General features: G+C 45.4%; 2 protein-coding genes across 5 annotated transcripts; one reads left to right on the forward strand and one right to left on the reverse strand.

Moving 5' to 3' along the window:
- Positions 1-125: 125 nt before the first annotated feature.
- Positions 126-13,693, forward strand: mia3 (MIA SH3 domain ER export factor 3). 3 transcript variants are annotated; one of them, XM_037449056.2, is made up of 28 exons: positions 126-466; positions 1,495-1,628; positions 1,717-1,803; positions 1,912-4,354; positions 4,520-4,861; positions 5,251-5,381; positions 7,506-7,637; positions 7,737-7,758; positions 7,860-7,948; positions 8,041-8,118; positions 8,225-8,335; positions 8,422-8,493; positions 8,592-8,696; positions 8,959-9,081; positions 9,182-9,269; positions 9,384-9,436; positions 9,543-9,633; positions 9,731-9,869; positions 10,065-10,227; positions 10,310-10,345; positions 10,456-10,523; positions 10,690-10,775; positions 10,994-11,107; positions 11,508-11,570; positions 11,661-11,707; positions 11,822-11,884; positions 12,228-12,591; positions 13,031-13,693. In XM_037449056.2, the coding sequence occupies exons 1-28, from the start codon at positions 346-348 to the stop codon at positions 13,228-13,230; spliced, it is 5,565 nt and encodes a 1,854-aa protein (XP_037304953.2). In that variant the 5' UTR covers positions 126-345; the 3' UTR covers positions 13,231-13,693. The 3 variants fall into 3 exon arrangements, with proteins under 3 accessions (XP_037304953.2, XP_062415498.1, XP_037304954.2); XM_062559514.1 differs by lacking the exon at positions 10,994-11,107; XM_037449057.2 differs by lacking the exon at positions 11,822-11,884 and having other exon boundaries at positions 127-466.
- A 450-nt stretch (positions 13,694-14,143) lies between these two features.
- Positions 14,144-18,102, reverse strand: aida (axin interactor, dorsalization associated). Of its 2 annotated transcripts, XM_037449138.2 has the most exons (11): positions 17,552-18,102; positions 16,957-17,023; positions 16,829-16,882; positions 16,671-16,725; positions 16,518-16,581; positions 16,310-16,437; positions 16,158-16,166; positions 15,699-15,821; positions 15,446-15,568; positions 14,943-15,060; positions 14,144-14,851 (listed from the first exon to the last, which is right to left on the reverse strand). In XM_037449138.2, the coding sequence occupies exons 1-11, from the start codon at positions 17,821-17,823 to the stop codon at positions 14,752-14,754; spliced, it is 1,113 nt and encodes a 370-aa protein (XP_037305035.2). In that variant the 5' UTR covers positions 17,824-18,102; the 3' UTR covers positions 14,144-14,751. The 2 variants fall into 2 exon arrangements, with proteins under 2 accessions (XP_037305035.2, XP_037305036.2); XM_037449139.2 differs by lacking the exon at positions 16,158-16,166 and having other exon boundaries at positions 17,552-18,101.
- Between the last annotated feature and the right edge of the window lie 57 nt (positions 18,103-18,159).

Here is an 18,159-nt window from a genome sequence, read left to right on the forward strand (position 1 = left end):
AAAAATGCAAATAGTATCCAATGTTTCAAAACAGAATTTTTGGCTGACACGTACCTATCGTCTAACTTTTTGATTGTCATCACATACAAAGTGACCTCTTTTCAAATGAAACTGAACGACGAGGCCGACTCCTGGCGTGGTTAATTTTATTTTTTGCCACTGGATCGTCGTGGCATCGTTTCCCAACCAATCTCACGAAGTAGCCACCTCCAACCCGCACATCCTGCGTAAACCCCTCGGTGCCTACACCCAGCAGGATCTGATCTGCTGACGTGTCGGCTCCTGCAGCTTCCCAGTGCTCATGCTCCAGCAGCAAAGTCGAGCCAGTCAAACAAAACTGCCAGCATGGCAGCAAAACACTTTTACCGACAGGGCCTTTTGTTACTTTTGTTTAATTTTATTTCAACCGCAGCCTTGGAAAAAAGGTTCTCCGACTTTAAAAGATGCGCCGACCAGGAATGCAGCAGTAAGTTCAAACGAGCTGATTGAGGATGCAATCTTCTCCCCCATCCAGATACCCGCCGCTAGCCATAAACTGCGCCTTATCTCTGGACCTGTTGCCGGTCGATATTTGTGACCCGGCTGACCCTTTCCTGCGGTAGTGCCGGTGACGCGTAGCCGTGTGCCGCTCATTGACATCGGGGCGAGTTGGTGTTAACGGGACCGGTTCGCTTCGGGGGGCTGTTCGGTCACACTGAGCCCGTGGTGTTGGCCGCTCGCCTGCTAGCTCCGGCCTGCCCTGCTGGCTCGCTAGCCGGTGGCTAATGTTAGCAGCTAATTAGCCGGGGGTTTTTTAATAGATTTTTTTAGCAAAGACTCTGCTAATGTTGGTAGTCAGACAAACCCAAGTAGACATTAGCTGACTGATACAGGTCGAGTTACCTCTATTGTTAAACCACATTGGCGCTGGTTGTTTATTCTCTTACTGTAAGCCCAATGCTACCAGTTTAGTTTGCGCGTCTTTACCAGTGGATTTCATAAATACTGCTGTGTTTTATGTCACTGTGACGTAACGTTATATCCGAGGGCAGCTGATCCAGCTGTTGCTGTTATTGTCGTTCGTCTACCTGAAGAAATCAACAAATTGTTGAGCCAAAAATGCTGGTGCAACGTCGGGTTAATAATACATTGTTATTGGCAGTATGTCAAGAGGAGCAGGTAGTATGGAGTCATAAAACACTAAAGATTAGACACGTAAACACATCAAACAAAGTTATAAAATGATCAACTCAATGTTTTAAATCAGAGGATGAGTTTTACTTGTTAAACCTTTCAGAAATAAAAATGTTTTCTCCTGAAAAATGTTTACTTAATCATTAAAGATCACTAATCAATCAATAACTAATTTAATCTAATGAACCACTTCTTTTATATTGTGGATTTTGAGGTTTTTTTTTAGGATGAAGATATAATCTTCTTTGCCAGCATTTAGTTTATGTTGTTAAAGCTTTACTTTATGAAACTCCTCTAATTCTTCCAATTATTCTTTCACAGTGCTCCTCTGTCGGGGAAAAGCTATCAGAGATTTCTCTGGGCCAGACTGTCGGTTCCTGAAGGTCAAAAAGTCAGAAACTATCTATGTATACTACAAACTGTCAGGCAGAAGGGCCGACATATGGGCCGGAAGTGTACGTATACACGGTTAATATTTAATCAGAACTGGATATGCTGTTTTTATGCTTTGTTGTTATAATGCTCAACATGGTTTCTTCTTAGGTTGGAAGTAGCTTTGGCTATTTCCCAAACAACCTTCTTGCAGTTAACCACCTTTATACTGACAAAGAAATTGAAGTTCCATCAGAGGTATGAAAATATTTAGCTCTCCAAGTGAATCAATTAGCAATGGAAAATTGTTTAAAATACTCTTGGATGTTTTTTTAAAATCCTGTTTTTGTTATTACTTCTTTTCAGGAAACAGATTTTGTTTGTTTCGACACTGGATTTGATAAGTTTGACAATTACGACATAGATCTCCTGTTAGGCTCGACCGTTGAGGAGAACGATGGAGAAAATAACTCAACATCTGAGCAAAGTCAATCGGCTGAAGGTGAGCCGGAAGAAACGGAGCAGGAAGAAACGGAGCAGGAAGTAACGGAGCAGGAAGAAACGGAGCAGGAAGAAACGGAGCCATCAGCGGACGAGGCGACTGACAGCGAAAAACAAACTGAGCATCATGATCACTCTGAGTACCTTGATAAAGTCTCAGAGGATCACAGTGCCTCTTTCCGTGAACTTGAAGTGGCAACTGAATCTCCATCCACGGAAGAAGTGCAGCCCGAAGCAGCAGCTGCACCTGGTGCTACTGAAAGAGCTGAAGGAGAAAACGCAGGAGTTTTCATTCCTGAAAATGGGTCAGAAAGGAGTGAAACCAAAGATGCAACCACAAACTCTCAGGTAGAATCTGTGCCCGAAGGAGATTTTCCTTTAGAAAAGGAACCAGTCACGGTTTCTGAAGGTGTGCAAATCCCACAGTTAAAAACAACCCTGGGAACGACCTTTGATGCCGTCATCACCGAAGAAAAAATCACAAAGAATGTTACCCCGTACGAAGAGGAGGAGGAGGAAGAGGAGGGTGAAAATGTGGAAAAAGAAGAGATTGTTATTGCAGAAACTCCATTGTTGTCTTTTTCTGAAGAGACCAAAAACACTCCAGCACCTCCTCCCACAAACGCTCCAGCACCTCCTCCCACAAACGCTCCAGCACCTCCTCCCACAAACGCTCCAGCACCTCCTTCCACAAACGCTCCAGCACCTCCTCCCACAAACGCTCCAGCACCTCCTCCCACAAACGCTCCAGCACCTCCTTCCACAAACGCTCCAGCACCTCCTTCCACAATTACTCCAGCACCTCCTCCCACAAACGCTCCAGCACTTCCTCCCACAAACGCTCCAGCACCTCCTTCCACAAACGCTCCAGCACCTCCTTCCACAAACGCTCCAGCACCTCCTCCCACAAACAATCCAGAACTTCCTTCCACTACTCAGGATGACAAACTGGAGGCTGCAGAGGAGAAGAACGTGTGGACTTCCATTGGAGATGCTGTTTTTTCAGTCGTCACCGGGGGAGAGAGGACAGAAAAAGAGTCAAGTTCAGAGGAGGAGGACGAGGATGAGGTTGAAGAAGCTGCTTCAACAACCCCTCCGAGTTTTGAGGAAGAGAATAAAGCCCTAGAAGAAGAGCAAGTACCAATAGAATCGTCAGAAAAGCCTGACAAGATAGAGCCACTGTTGTTTGTTCACAACAATGAGAGTGATGTCGGAGTGATCGGACATGAAGACAACGGGGAGGAAACTCTGAAACCAACTGACGGGCCGATAAGCCATCACGTAGAAGCAACTGCAATATCAGTGGCTCCGGTATCACAAGAGGCTCAAGACCCAGATATTAAAACAGATGAAGAAAAAGAAGTGGAGGAGGAAATGGAGGAGGTGTCCACAGAGTCGGCGGGTAAGGACGATGATGGCAGTAGCGTTGCGACGGAGCAAAGGAAGGATTTGGACAACAAATTTGGCGAAATCCAAACGGAGACAAATATAGAAATAGCTGTAACTGAAGCGGAGGAAGAGCGACTCACCGAGGACAGCAAGTCAGAGGATTTAGTTGTGGAAGATGATGCAAAGACGCTAGATGACCACCTACCGAATCTTATGCATGACCACTTAGTGACCGATTCAGAGAGTAATAATAACGGTCAACCAGAATCATCTGTAGAAGGACCGGAGATTCTCAAGGAACATATTATGGACGAAGGGAAAGGCGAAGAAGAAGAAGAGGAGCAGATGGAGATACAGAAAGAGGAGGAGATGGAGATCCAGAAAGAGGAGGAGAAAGAAGATTTACTTGAAGATGAAAATGCACTTTCTCTCTCACAATCTGACCATAAAGACCCCGAAGCCTCACCTGAAACGGCTCCGCCCCCTGTGACCACCCCAGAGCCGGAGTACAGCGACAGCGTGATGAGACTGACTCTGCTTCGAGACCACTTCACGGAGGAGAGCATGGAGAAGCTCCAAAATGTTCTGGGCCTCAGGAATCTCTTCAAAGTGGAGGCCATGTTCTCCGACCTGGACACGGAGTTTCAGGCCTCCCGTCGCTCACACACAGGCGACGTTGAAGGTGCGCTCCAGGCCATCCTGGAGGCCTCGGAAACCCCCATCATGGACGAGATCGAGAAGATGCTGGACGGCCGGAGCTCGATAAACAATTTTGACCAGCGTGCAGAACGAAGCGGTCCGGACGTCGAGACGGAGCTAATGGACGGCTTCCAGGAGTTTGCGTTCAGCCTCCGAGAGAAGTATTCCACAGCCAGCGACAGCGTGCCTTTGGCAGAGAAACCCTCCGAGACAGACCACGGTAGGTTTCGTTTTACATGAGCTCATGACCCTCACATGAAGTGAATGCAGCCCCGAAGGGTCCTTTTTAAGTGTTTTGTCGAGTTCCACCGCCCAGAAAACCCCTTTTAGACAGACGTGGGAAGCCACCTCCTTGACTCCAATTGCCCGTGTGTTTTTGTCGTAGACGAGCCCAAATTGCAAGTAGAAGAAGAAGAAGTAGAAACGCCGCACACTGTTGAAGAAGACGTGCTCGACAGTGTCCCAGAGGCGAAGAGGGACGACAACGCCACAGTAGCCGATCGTGGTGAAATGCCGGCGGAGACGAAAGAAGACCAGGTGGTGTTGGACGAGGCGCACACCGGACCGGATGTCAGCGCGGAGGAGGATGGCGGCGAACACTTTAATGAAAACATAGACGACCAGCCGAGCTTTAGTGCTTCAGATGAGCTGCCCGAAGTCCCTCAAGCAACCCCGGATAATCCCTCAGACGTGGGCCATGGTGTCGAGGTTGAGCCCTCGCCCCCGGGTGAGTACTTCTGTCTCTATGAAATGTTATTTCTTTTGCATTCCAGTTTCTCACACCTGGAAACAATTGACCTCCATTCTAAAGGTGTTTCCTTAGATCTAAAGATAACTTTTACTCTTCCTACCAAGCCTGAAAATGTGCTATACTTATCACTTTTTGTGGTATAAAGAAACCCTATTTTAGCCCTGGGTTATGATCGAGTATAGCAAGTCATAGATTGTTTTGTTTTGTTGTTCTTTTCGTTTTAGAGGCACTATTTGATATTAAAATAATACTTTGAGTAATTTTAATGCATGAAATGACACACTGTAATGGAAGAAAACATATATTGTTTAATTAATGTCCATAACACACACAACCTGACTAACAGGTCGATTTTGTCCCACCAGATTCATTGGACTCCATGGGACCGGTGTCTGAAATTGACGAGGACGAAATTGGATTATTTTCAACTGCTATGGTTTACATGGGCTGCATCATTTCGACGATCAAGAGTAAAATGGCAGAGTGGACCATTGAGGCAAGTCCAAAAATTGTGTGATTGCATTCACTAGTTCAGCATTAGTATTTTTTAAATCGTCTCACTCTGTATGCTGTGAGTTCAATCATTTCCTAAACCAGCAGTTCTCAGCCACCAGGCTGTTAAACAGTACAGTGTCACCAGGAACAGAACAATATATGTTCATAGTAAAGGTTCTTCTACTATAATTACAAAAGATCAGGATAGGTCCGTCTGTCCTGCCTTCCTCGGTACTTCCTGTCAGGCCCACAACACGCACTTGGTAGGTCTGCAAGGGTGTAGCAGATTTGAAAATAGTCCCCATTTATAAAAAATAAAAAAAAATTAAATTCAACTGACAGGAATGGGATAAGAGTCTTTGCATGCCTTCTCATACGTGTGAAAGTATAATGACATTTTTTTAAAATGTTCTAATTCGGTCTAATGATCACGACTTTACAAATATTATATTATTTCAATCGTAATTTAGAAAGTATTTAGGCAGGAGTGGTCAGCCGTTACAGGTGGACTAATGGGATCGGTGTATCCGGGGAAGTCAAATCTCCGATTGCGCCTGAACGTCCCACGCCCCGCCCCCCATCTTTTACGTTGAGTGTTGCGGTGAAGGCTGAAGTTCAACACAGCCGGAGCTTAGCCGGCCACCAGGACTACCGGCGGGCCTTGTTTAGGCTAACATTAATTATAAAACAAAAAAACAAGCATTGCGATGAGCTGTGTGCTGTCCAATTAGTTCCTGTTGTTAAAGGCTTTTTGTACTTTGGTTAGTGGAACCCTGCAGCTCAGCAAACGTTTCCTGCTACTCCGTTGATTCCGTGGATGAAATACGACGACTCATCAGTTTTCACCGTTTAGCTGATTGCCGTCGCCGAGTCCTCCTCGCCACCTCTCCGCTATCCAACGGTGTGCCCCCTTTTTCGGGCGAAGACTTCGATTCGTTATTTTTCAGACGCCGGGGGCTTTAACGGCTTTAGTTTCTGTAGCTCAACCTCAGCTGAACTGTACGGTTTGTTTTGATGGTAGCCGCCATTGACGTGCTAGCTAGCTGTCAGACCAACCGTAGCGTAACGTCACTTTCGCTGGCCGCGTTTGCGGGCTGAAGAGCGGCATGGACGGAGACACTTTACCCACGCCCGCAATGGACGCGGATCGCGTTCATGTGTTTTTTCTAAAGGAGCTGCATCATGTAAGTGGACCTGCGAGTTGAGCCGTGTGATGTTTGAAGTCTGGTTCAGTTCACGTGAAGTGTTTCTCGCGCGGACCTGCTCTGCTGACGTGTAAACGAGCAGTTTGGCACATGCACGTTGACTTGGACGTTCCGCCTGAATGTGCACACTGAACCTGACGTCAGATGTAGTAACTTGAAAGTACACGTCTGCACAATGTCTTTAACTTTCACATGGGTCTTTTTTTTGGGGGGGGGGGTCTCTATTGTTCTATTAGTACTCTCTTTGTGTCATTCCAGTGTGTTTGGCCCTGTCTGCACTGCCACATGCTCGGTTCAAAGGTTTCTTTGTGTTTCGGAGCAATAGGCAAAGCCCTTATTAGCATGACTCGACATTAATGAAGTACCACAATTATGCTATATTTCTACTTCTGACACGATTCATTTTTAAGTCAGCCAACCAGCCACTTTACGACCATTCTTACAACTGTAAATTGAAGCACATCTGGTTTGTAGTTGCACATCTGCCACTTATTGCCAATATCACCCACTTTAAGAGCTCCAATCATTCTTGGCCTGGCATTAGGACAATGCTTTGTTTATTATTGTGTGGTTATGCTTTAACATCTTGACAGGCCTCAGGGATGTGAACAGCGTAACAGATCATACATGTTAATGAAAACGCAGTAACTCAGTATCACATGTAACTAGTGGAAATTACCTTGAGTCTTAAGCTCTTAAGCAGCTGTGGTGCCTGTGCTTTGGCAAATATTGACATGCCCTATTTTTAGACTTGTCTAATATTATTTACATGCGCAGCAGAGAAACAAGGGTGTATCTCCCCATCATTTTATTCTTTTTCGACACACAGACCTCCTATCTTCAAGGATTATGTTAAACCAGCTTTATTGAATTATTCCTGATCATTCCTCACTATTTTGGTTTTGCGTGTGTCCCATCAGGTGGTTTCATTGCTGCCAGAAGAGTGGAAGCCAGGGGAGACCTTGTTCGGTTGTCCTTGGAAAGCTGTGCTCATCACTGCTTTGATTGGAGTAGTGACCTTCACCCTCTTCTTGTGGAGGACCGTGTTGGCGGTAAGTGTCCTGACATTGCTGCTCTCATTCTGGTTCCTTCACAAACTGTTGGACTGAAATCAAACTGACCTTTTACTTATTGCCTTTAAATATGTTTAGGTAAAAAAGAGAGAATATCTCGGTAAGTTATAAACCCCTTATTTGTTGACCTATTGTTTTACATCATAAAATGCAGCAGTGTAAAATGTAACTGGCTGTACTTTCTCACTTTTGTGGACCCAGTGGATGAAAAAAGGCTAGCAGAGCAAATTGTGGTACTCAAAAAGGAGAAAATCGACGCTCTCGCCAAAATGTCTGAACTTCAAAAACAGGTTAGCTACAACAAATATGTTATCAAATATCTATTTATTCATTTTACATTCTAGTTTCTGGGACTTTCTCACTTTCTTTTTCTTTTTTGAAGACTGAACAAATGAAAGAAAATCAAAAACAGTCCAAGGAAACAGTTAGTTGTACGAAGAAAAGGATGCAAGACCTAGAGGTAAGCATTGAGGATGCTTTTTGTGTATTCTTGTGTTACGTGCTGGCTGCTCTACCTGTAAATGTGTTACGGACGTATGAAAGTTTCTCTCATTCCCTTCTTGCAGAGTAAAGTTTTGGAGGCAAAAACCCTGAATGAACACATAGCTGAGGAAAAAAATAATTATGCAAAACTCCTCAAAGACGAGAGAGCAAGGTCTCTGCACAATGGCACCAGGGTAATTGTCTAATTCTTTTCATTTACTTCCTGCTACGTCTTCAGCCGTCGTCTCAAATTCTTGACGCCCAACGGTTTCTTTTACAGATTGAGAAATTGGAGAAGTCAAACGAGAAGCTACAGCTCAGCAGGAAAAAGATTCAGGAGGCTCTCGCAAAGGTACAAGTCATTGCGAAACCTTTTGCTCATTGCAACATAAAAAAAAAAAAAAGCTTGTGGGTTCAGCTTCTCTTTTCATCCGCACACATTGGCTCCAGACGACCGTTCTCCTGGACGAGGCCAAGATTCGCGAAGATGCCCGAAAAGTGCAGCACAAATCTCTTGAGAAAGATTATTCAGCACTAAAAGAAGAAAATAACACGGTAAGAAAATAAGTCTTTATTAATTCTAGCAAGGAGTTCTGATAAAAGGGCCAGCAGTAAGAAAATAAAGAAAAGTAAATTGATTTTATTATTGATGTCGCTGACCTATGACCAACTCTCATGACCTCAGAGTCAGCATCCACACACTGTCCCTTTTTATATAGCCTCAACTGATGAGTATTTCAATCAGTTGAAAAAGATCCTTTTAGATGCATGCTGTTTTTCTGAGGCGCATGAATGACTGACTTGCCGGTTCTTACAGCTTAAGGCTGCCACGAAGAGCTGGGAGGACAAACACAAGGAGCTGAGCGAGCAGATTAAAGTCTTTCAAAAGTCGCAGAAAGAGCTGGAGGACTCTGTGGTGCTCAAAGATCACAACGTGGAGGTCCAGATCTTCTTTCTTTCTTTTAAACTGCTGTCAAAATATGTCCATATAACTTGCAACTAAACGTTATCTTACCCCAAACAAACACGTCTCCTGACAGGTGCTGTCTGAACTTCTGTCAGACCTGGACGCTTGTGATCTGCAAAAAAGCGACGGCAAAGTTTTAGCCAATGGCGAAGTAGCTCCTGGTTAGTCCCACTCTGAAGCTATTTAATGAAACCAATCACACCCAAACCCAGCATGTTATCTGTTGCGTTCCACTTCATAACAAGGTGTTAATGGTCCTTCGGTGTCATTTTCAGACAAGCGATCCGCCATAAAGAACCGGATCAAACAAATGATGGATGTATCTCGGGTAAGATGTCGAAACGACCATTAAATAAACTGTAGTTAAGAGCGAATGACAAACATTAACACTAATGGCTTAGAACCAGCTAGTGATTCCCATTATTTGTGTCCAGGTCCAGACCACACTCACCGTGGTGGAGGAGGAGCGCGATCGCTTCATGACCAAACTGCTGACCGAAGAGAAGACCCGAAAGTCCCTGGAAGGTAAGCCGCGCATCACCCTTCTGATGGAAGTGGGGTTTTTTTTGGAGGGGGCAAACTCCTGCCTCCCCCCCCCATCTCAACCTTGTGTTTACAACAGAGCAACACGAGGAGCTGGAGCACGCGATCGCAGCGCTGAAGAGCGACAAGAGCCACGTGGAAAACCAGTTGAAGATCCTGCAGCAGAAAAACGAGATCATGGTTGAAATGTATCAGCAGAAGGAAAACGCTTTGCAGCAGTAAGTGATGCCGTAACACCTTTTTTTTCTTTTTCTTTTTTGTCTGTTGTCGCGGCACCTTGACAAATTCGAACCGGCTCCACTGTCGGTGCATAATCCAGTGAGACGTCTCTGGGATAAAAGCACCGTTGTGAAACGGAGGGACGTGCGGGACCCGGTGAGGCCGTTTGTTTTAAAGTTTGTGTGGCTCGGCAGGAGATTAACGAAGGAAGAGCTGGAGCGACGCAGCAAGGAGAGTCAGCTGTCCGAGGTGGGAGGAAAAGCTGTGGAGGCCGAGGAGCAGGTCAAGGTCTTAAGGCAGCGCATTAATGAAATGGAGGGGCAGATGAAGAAGACTGAGGAAGTCTATAAAGAGCAGGTAGTTGTTTGTTCCTTAACGAGCAGAGAGACATCTTTCCTAACCCTGACTAAATATCTCTATTTTTTTCTTTCTGTTTTAGATAAAAGAACAGGAAAACAAAACTCACTCAAACTGGGTATGCAGCACAGAGTGGCACAGCTTATTCACATCAAGTGGATATTTAATGTTGATAATGCACCAAGCCGTTAAGACTGGTCACACACTAATTATCCATTGTGTTTCCAGGTTAATGCTCGTAATGCAGAGCGAGCTCTGAACCAAGAGAAGCTCGAGGCGTCCAAGCTCCGTGAAAAGTAAGTTTAAAAATAGATTTATTGTCCGAGGTTTGGATGGTTAATCCATTTTTCATTATTTTCTCAACAAAAAGAAAGAATGTAAATACTAGTTTCTCCATATTTTTTCTTTTTTTTACCCATGCAGCCTATGTAAATCTAACCAGTCTCTTTTTCTTGTACCCAGACTGGCTGTACTCACCTCCCAGCTCAATGAGCGCCGCGCTCCCCTCTTCAGACCCAACTCCGGACAGCCTGCCGGCCCCCGCCAAGGTAAACGGGCCACAAAGCGCTCGCTCTGTTTTCTCCCACTTCAGAACTTTGACAAGGCGGGCCTAGTATTCTACTGAAGTCCTGCGGGTGAACAAGACGGATCGATGCGGCTGCACATCTGTCATTGGGCGGGCGGCCTCTGAATGGGGGCTTCCTCTCTCTGCCTGGATTTGTAGTGTTTGTCTTCTTTTGGTAAACAGATGGTTTGATCATGACAGGTGACTCGTACGGGCCCTCTCCTGTGAGTGGGGGCGCCCCATCCCCTCCGATAATGATAGAGGGTCCCAGGCGCCCCCCTTCTGCTCCGGTGGGGCGAAGAATTGACCCGTACGGTGAGTCCCGGTGGATTACTTCACCCCCGTCACAGTTGGACACGATGCCTCCGCTGCAGCCTTTTGTCTTTTTCAAATCTTTCTTCTCATCCACACCTGACTTCATTTTTCCTTTCAGATCTTTCACCTTCTTGAGTTCTTTTTCTTTTTTCCTAGTGTGTCGTCCTGGTATCTCTGTCTTCAGCTCCCTTTTTGATGCTCTTGTTTTGCTTCATCCTAAAGAATGATACTTATTTAGTCTTAATTACAGGTTATCTGATTTGTAACCATGTTTTCAGGGCCTTTTTAAAGTCATCCATAATGCTTTTTTTCCTCTGACTGAAGTACTCATTGTTTGATTTGTCCAACCGCGCTAACAGTTCAAAAGACAAAGTCAAAAGACCTTTTCTTCTCCCCTCAGGTCAGCGACCTCCATCGGACCCACACGGCCGCTACCTTGAGAGCAAACACCTCTCTGGGATGGGTATGTCCCTCTGCAGTCTCTGTATTTCAAAGCGCTTCCTCTGTTCTTTTTGCCGCGTTTACAGCAACGTGCCGTTTCCCCTCTTCTCAGACATGATGGGCCCCCGAAGCTCGTCCCCTGCCAACATGGATGCATCGGTAAGGCTTCGTTTCCTAAGCTGATCGTTCTTACACGTTGCCTTCCCTCACGCCACCTGCAGCGCCACATCTCCCACCTACATCACCATTGTGTATGTCCCTGCTCTAAAACAGGCAGTAGAGCCACAGATAAAAGCAGAGGCTCAGGCCAAGGCCCCCACAGGCAGTCCAGAGCCAGTGAGTACAGAGGGCAGGCGAAGGAGTGTGCAAGCTCGCCACCGCCGTTCCTAAAGCCGGATTTGCATTTGGTTAAAGATTCAGCGCATTTGGCTTCACTGGGGGATGACCTTTCGTGTGTGGTTTCATCTGTTCTCAAGAGAAGCGTGGGAGTGTGGGAAAGTGGTTTGGTTTTTCATCCATATAATGGTGTGAGGTTACTGGCTGAGCTCTGGCTAAATTCACTTTTGGTTTGAGGATCTGTTCCTGCATGACTAAAATCTGAATCCCTATTTAATCCCGATTGACTAACCAGTTGGGGTGACTGCATTTGAAAACACTTCTCTTTCACGTGTTTGTCCAGGGACCTGGATCCTTCCTAGCGTCTCCGATCAGGGACTCGCCGGGCGCCATGGGCCAAGGACCCCCCCTCGGCCCTGGACCCCATGAGCCGTTCCTCCCTCCTGGGCCGCACAGCCGCCTGCCCCCTCCTGGGCCTTACAGACATCCACGACCGGGCCTCTACCCCCTTCCACCAAACGTACCTCCTAATGGACACCCAGGCATGCCTGGACCAATGGGAGGAGAGTTTGGACCTCGCCCCGCCAACGGACATGCATTCCACCCCCGGCCGGCGCCCACACATGTGCTCGACCCTCGGGGTCCACCGCTGCCACACTTCCGTCCCCCGATGCCTCACCACTTCGGGCCGATGCCTCTGCAGCATGGTACGTCTGCCCCCTTCTTATTATTTTCAGCTCATGGTTAGTTTTTGTTGCCACACAGTCTTGGAGATTTATATCAGTATTTACTGGCTCTGCACCCCTAAATCTATTAAACTCAAAGGTTTTTCTGGTCAGCGATTAGTACGGCTGTCACCAAATGTTCGAATTGCGAGAAAAGAATCCCTCTTTGTGATGGAAAGAAGAAAGCAGCTCTGAACACACTTTCATGAATAGAGAGGTTTTTATGGCCGCGATGCCAGAGACGTTTAAAGAATCCATCTGTCAAACTGGAGAGGTATCCACTTAAGGGATGGATCAGTGGTACTTTATATCGTATTATACTTAATGAACACAAGTGGTGGTTAATTAAATCACGTATGCTACATTAAATAATTGCGTCGGCTACATATCCCCTTTTTTGTCCCCAAATTGTCCCGTGAAGGCGTCCGTGGACCTATGGGAACTCGTCCACCCGTGCCCCATGACATGCGCTACCCAGGAACACGTGACCACAACAGCCCACCGATGAACCTGCCTCCAGGCGTCGCTCCCCACGGTCACGGCCCACCGGACTCCCTCCACAACTCGCACAGCGGCCCCAGACAAGACCCCCCTCAGGACCCCCCAATGGTCAAGCCTTAAAGATGTCACCAGCTGTGGCAGAGGACTTGGAATTTATTCCCAATCCATCCCATTGACCACCCAGAACCAGTCTAAACAAAGGTCATGATTATTTTCATATTTCAGTATATAAAAAAATCGCAAGGATGTTTATACAAAAAAGAAAATCCATTAATTAAAGCATCAATAATTGTGTCTGAAATCAATGTGTAAAGAGGGTTGCCACTTTTCTAAATCGCTTATTGTGCAATAATAATTGAATGAGTATTTTCGTTTTTATCTTAAGTTTATAGCAATTATTTTCAAGGGACAATTTTTTAAATGTCATTTCCTGTGGAAATCATTTTTAAAAAAGTGGGAGTTTAGCCTCAAGCATTTCAGGAATTTCATAATTTCCCAAAGCACATGTGTAATTTGATGGCCAGATGTATAACTTATTTTACTATGTTGGTAGAACTTTTAATAATAAAGAATGTAAAAGCTGTTTGTTTTGTTACTGGTTACACTGGACCTAAATGTGTCTATTGGGGGGGAAAATAAGGGATACATCTGGGCTGCTGGGACAAAAATCGATTTTAGTTCTGTTCATATTAAACTGCGTGTAGCATTTTATTCAGGATTAAAGACATTGACAAAGCCTTCTGGCGAGCATGAAGAAGTCAAACAAACCCTTGAGTGTAAACTTATCATTTACCCAAACTTTCAGTTTAAGTAAATATATTCTTAGGTCATTTATAATCCTGAATACTGACTGAAAAATCTAAAATATTTTATTGATGATTAATATGTGCAGTTGATGTTTAAGAGGCGGATGTGTCTCCTATAACAGTACGAAGCACAATGTCACACTTATTCAAACCATGCTGTACAAACAATCCAATGCATTTTAAAATGTGCAGACGGTCACAATTAATCCCAGGTTTAGAAATCACACTTTTGAAAACGTCCGCATTACTGTACATTTAAAACGATTTATAAAAGGCCAGTCCTGAATTAAACACTGATGGAACACAGACTCTTTCATGAAAGTTAATGTAGCGGCCACTCTAAACGTAAAACTTTGGATGGACCCACATAACAGCTGACCAGAGGGTTCCTTAAATTAAAGCTGCACTAATCAATGACTTGTGAACGGTTAATACAAAAAAGAAATGAACATAAACAGGCATCAAAAGCATTTATTTATTGGAGTGGCTCTTTTAAAGTTTCTGAAGATGGAGGTAGAGCAACTTCAATTGAGCGCCTGTAATAACTAGTGTTTTCCATCAAAATCACTGAGCCAAGGAAGACTGAAGATAAGGTGGTTTAACCCCTCTGTCTCGTCAAAAGCTCTCCATCACCTGTCAAACCGGACGTGTTCTTTTGGAGAAGGATTTCGTGCAATAGAAGCGATACAAAAAAGGTCCGCACTGACCTTTGACCTCCTTTAACTTTCTTCATATACTCGAGAGAGAAAACGTGACTGCCACCTCGTTTTGGCACAGAGTCGATGAGGCGGAGCGCCGACTGAGAGATTGAAAAGGGGCGGGTCAAAGTCTGGACTCAGCTGTCCTTGTGTAGAGTCTGGTGAAGATGGAGGTAGAGCGGTTTCTTCGTGAGAAGCTGCAGTTTCTTCCTCTTGAAGTCCGTGGGCTTCTTGTACCTGAGGTTCAAGACAGCACAGTGTAAAACGTCTCTGCTCGAGACCCAGAGGCTTTATAAACATTTTTTCTTAAAGAAATCGCTTGACTCACAGCTCGATGACGATGGGGCCGGGTTTGATCTCATCCATTTCCATGAAGGCAAAACATTTGGTGCTGGTGAAGCGCTTTTTAGGTTTGTAGTGCTTGAATTCAAAGAATATGGCTGCTCCTGTGGGGAATAAGTGCAAGGGTTAACAAACACAAAATAAAGAATTGAAAGGTTTACACACCAATTAATTAATATGACAGGAGCCGGGTGCAGTGTAAGATAAATATTTAAATAAAAGTATCAGATATTTGGAAATCCACTCCATAACTCAGTATGTTAATACGATGACTGGCGAGTGATAAACTGCATTTAAATCAGGTTCCTGTTCTTGAATTATACCACATGTGAAAAACAAAAAGGGATTTTCTCCTAATGTCACGTCCACTTTTCTGTGGTTCAATGTCATCAGTCAATAGGAATTCAAACCCTTCAACTGAAATTAATTTATATTCATTACTTTTAGTGTGCTTGTGTGACTCTAACGACTGTTCAGGTATTAAATTACCTTTTGGTAATTTCTCCACGTGTCTCTGGATCTCTATGTCCACACTAAAGTGAACGTAGGTGTCTTCCTTCCTGCAGGCCACAGGTGTGTCCTGCACAGGGTTCACATCTACGCCGTTCAAATCTGCACCAGGACAAAAACAAACAAAAGGAACGCACTGTTTGTTCTGGCAGAGCGGACATTTAATGCTGGAGGTGACGCACTTCTCACAGACGCGTGACGGAGGCTCTGGAGGCGCCGCGTGGAGCGTTACCTTTGACACTGATGGTCATGTACGGATCGATGCACTGCCCGGCATCCTTCAACCCGATCTTTTCTATCTTTAGTGTAAGCAGTGTCATGCCAGGCTCTGAGGGTAACCGCGGCAACAAGGTACCTGTGCAGGACCAAAACGGGTTAGACATTAACAGCTGCCACGACAATAGCTGGGGACACCAAAGTAGCAGACGACGTGTTTTCAATGTGAAGTGACCCTTTCATTTATTAACCTCTGAAGCAGTTATAGAGAGTCGTCATTTGTCTTTCTGAAATGATGTAAACACCTCAAAAGGGTAATGAGCATATAGAGTCTGTGCAGCGGGAGGGGAACCCATGAGAGGGAAGGGAAGCCTCTGTGGGTCCGTCACTATATAAGCTAAAACTAGACGTTTCACGCAGCTACATGCGTCCAAAGGCTGAGACAAAGTCAGAGGTCGGCGAGGAGACGGCGTACCTTGCGACGCTGCAAATGAGCGATGAAGCCATGCACAGCACCGACGGAGAGGGACAAAGAGACCGTCAAACACCCCTTTTAAAAACAGGACAACGCAACAGCAGGTGTGCTTCAAGACCCGTTATGAACAGACGGGGGGGGGGGCACAGTACCGGGGGCTCTCGGGGGGAAAGCTTCTGTAGAACCGGCTCCCGCTGCAGCAGCGTCCTCCTCCTCCTCCCCGTCCTCCTCCTCTTCCTCCAGCTCCAGGTTCTCCTCTTCACCTGGAGCGAGGATTTTCCTGAAAGAGACGGGGCGCCCGGTTCAGTGACATCACGCAAGTCAATGTTTTAAATGATTTAAATGTTATGTGACATTTACCTTGAGGGCACAGGCTGCACGTCGAAGGGAAAGACTTTGTTGTAGGTCAAAATAGTTTGAATTACTGTTAAGAAACAGGAAGGGAGATCAGAGGGCAAAGTTACAACGGGAGGGCCAACCAGTTTGAGCTGGACCAGCAGTCGCTTCACTTACTGGTTTCCAGTTTCTTCAGTTCTTCTAACTTGAAGTCCTCCTTTGACTGTGTGCACTGCAGGACAGAAGACATTTTTTTAGAACACTAATTAAATTGATTCCTGAAATTCCAGCCATTATGTGTTTCAGTTTTTGTTTTTTCCCCCAATGGCACAAACCTGCAAACTGGCACTTCTCATCTCCAGGCAAGTTGCAATCTTCCCTAATGTTTTCTGATAGAAAAGAAGAGATCATATTTTATGGAGAAAAATGAGAGATAAAAATAGAGAAGAGATTTACGGATTACCTTTTGCTCTTCTGTGAAGTCGGACGCATTTGTTGACTGCACCTCTTTTTGCAATTGTCTGGCTAAACTAAATGACAACATGGGAGAGGGTTAAAGCTGGCAGTAAAACTGGCAAGAATCTAACGGTGGCTAAAGCCTGTGTATTTGCGCCCCCTTCTGGTAGAATAAATAAAGGTAGCATCTACAATTGATATTATTAATGCAATGTTAGATGAACATAGTCGAGGGAAGCACGTGACGTCTGTAAAAGAAATGTGTAAAGACGTACATATTGTCTTGAAAGCGGGAAAAATTCCTCCCTGGACACACATGAAAACCTACCATAACATAAAGAGGGTGTGGCTGACTATTTCTAGAAGATTATAAATTAATATTAAATAGACAAATAGCCCCGTTATCGCGCTGCGTGACACACGACGCAACACACTGCAAACAGCGGTGAGTTGCCTCCGTGTTTTTTATCCCTAACGAAAGCACCAAAGTGGTGGGGAGTGAATCTGGGATGCAACACTGCGACGGCCGCGTGGAGCCTGCGGGGAGCTGCAACTTCTCGTGAAGCCCCACGCAGGACCCGAGTCTCCGGGACACGACTTACATTTGGTACTCGTCTATAGCCTCCACTAATTGTCCCCACGAGTCAAAGTCTGTGGCTTTCCTGAAACTGGCGTGCCATCTCTGAATGGTTTTGTTGACTTCGGACATGTTGGCGGGGCGGGTTTTGTCAGGGCAGCATAGCCGGGGTCGAGGTTCATCTGCGGGGCTTCGGGCAGCGTCGTCAGCCCCGGTTTCTCCGGTGTCCCGGTGCCGCACAGGGCACACCACCAACGATACGTCGACCAAGCCCTTTTGCTCGATCGGAAATCGCATCCGCAGCAGACAGGAAGTCCCGCCCGAAGGGTCGGGTGCGCACGTTTTGATACGCGGGGTCGCTCGGGCGGACGGTAACAGGATGTCGGTATTGTGACAGACTATAGTTTATATAATTATATAGTTTTGTTCAGAGGTAATTTTCTTTTTATCAGCGTGTACATTCGCTGGCTTATGTGAGAGAGGATCATTAGTGGATAAAGTAGATTACGTGTATTTTTAAGCTAGTTAGTTTGTCTACTAACACTGTTGGCTGCCAGTGATATATAATACAACGATGTGTTTCAATTTTGAAAAGAAGAATATAATGCTAAATCCATTAAAATCATACGGATT

Source organism: Pungitius pungitius, chromosome 20 (genome assembly GCF_949316345.1).
Source record: "Pungitius pungitius chromosome 20, fPunPun2.1, whole genome shotgun sequence".
In the NCBI taxonomy this organism is placed as follows: domain Eukaryota; kingdom Metazoa; phylum Chordata; class Actinopteri; order Perciformes; family Gasterosteidae; genus Pungitius; species Pungitius pungitius.

Coding starts and splice junctions, on each gene's coding strand:
- mia3 (XM_037449056.2), top strand. CDS start 346: ATGGCAGCAAAACACTTTTACCGACAGGGCCTTTTGTTACTTTTGTTT. Junction 4,862..5,250: donor GGTTGAGCCCTCGCCCCCGG/GTGAGTACTTCT, acceptor TTGTCCCACCAG/ATTCATTGGACTCCATGGGA. Junction 12,592..13,030: donor GCCGATGCCTCTGCAGCATG/GTACGTCTGCCC, acceptor TGTCCCGTGAAG/GCGTCCGTGGACCTATGGGA.
- aida (XM_037449138.2), bottom strand. CDS start 17,823: ATGCGATTTCCGATCGAGCAAAAGGGCTTGGTCGACGTATCGTTGGTG. Junction 17,024..17,551: donor GCTATAGACGAGTACCAAAT/GTAAGTCGTGTC, acceptor GTTGTCATTTAG/TTTAGCCAGACAATTGCAAA. Junction 16,726..16,828: donor TGAGAAGTGCCAGTTTGCAG/GTTTGTGCCATT, acceptor TCTGTCCTGCAG/TGCACACAGTCAAAGGAGGA.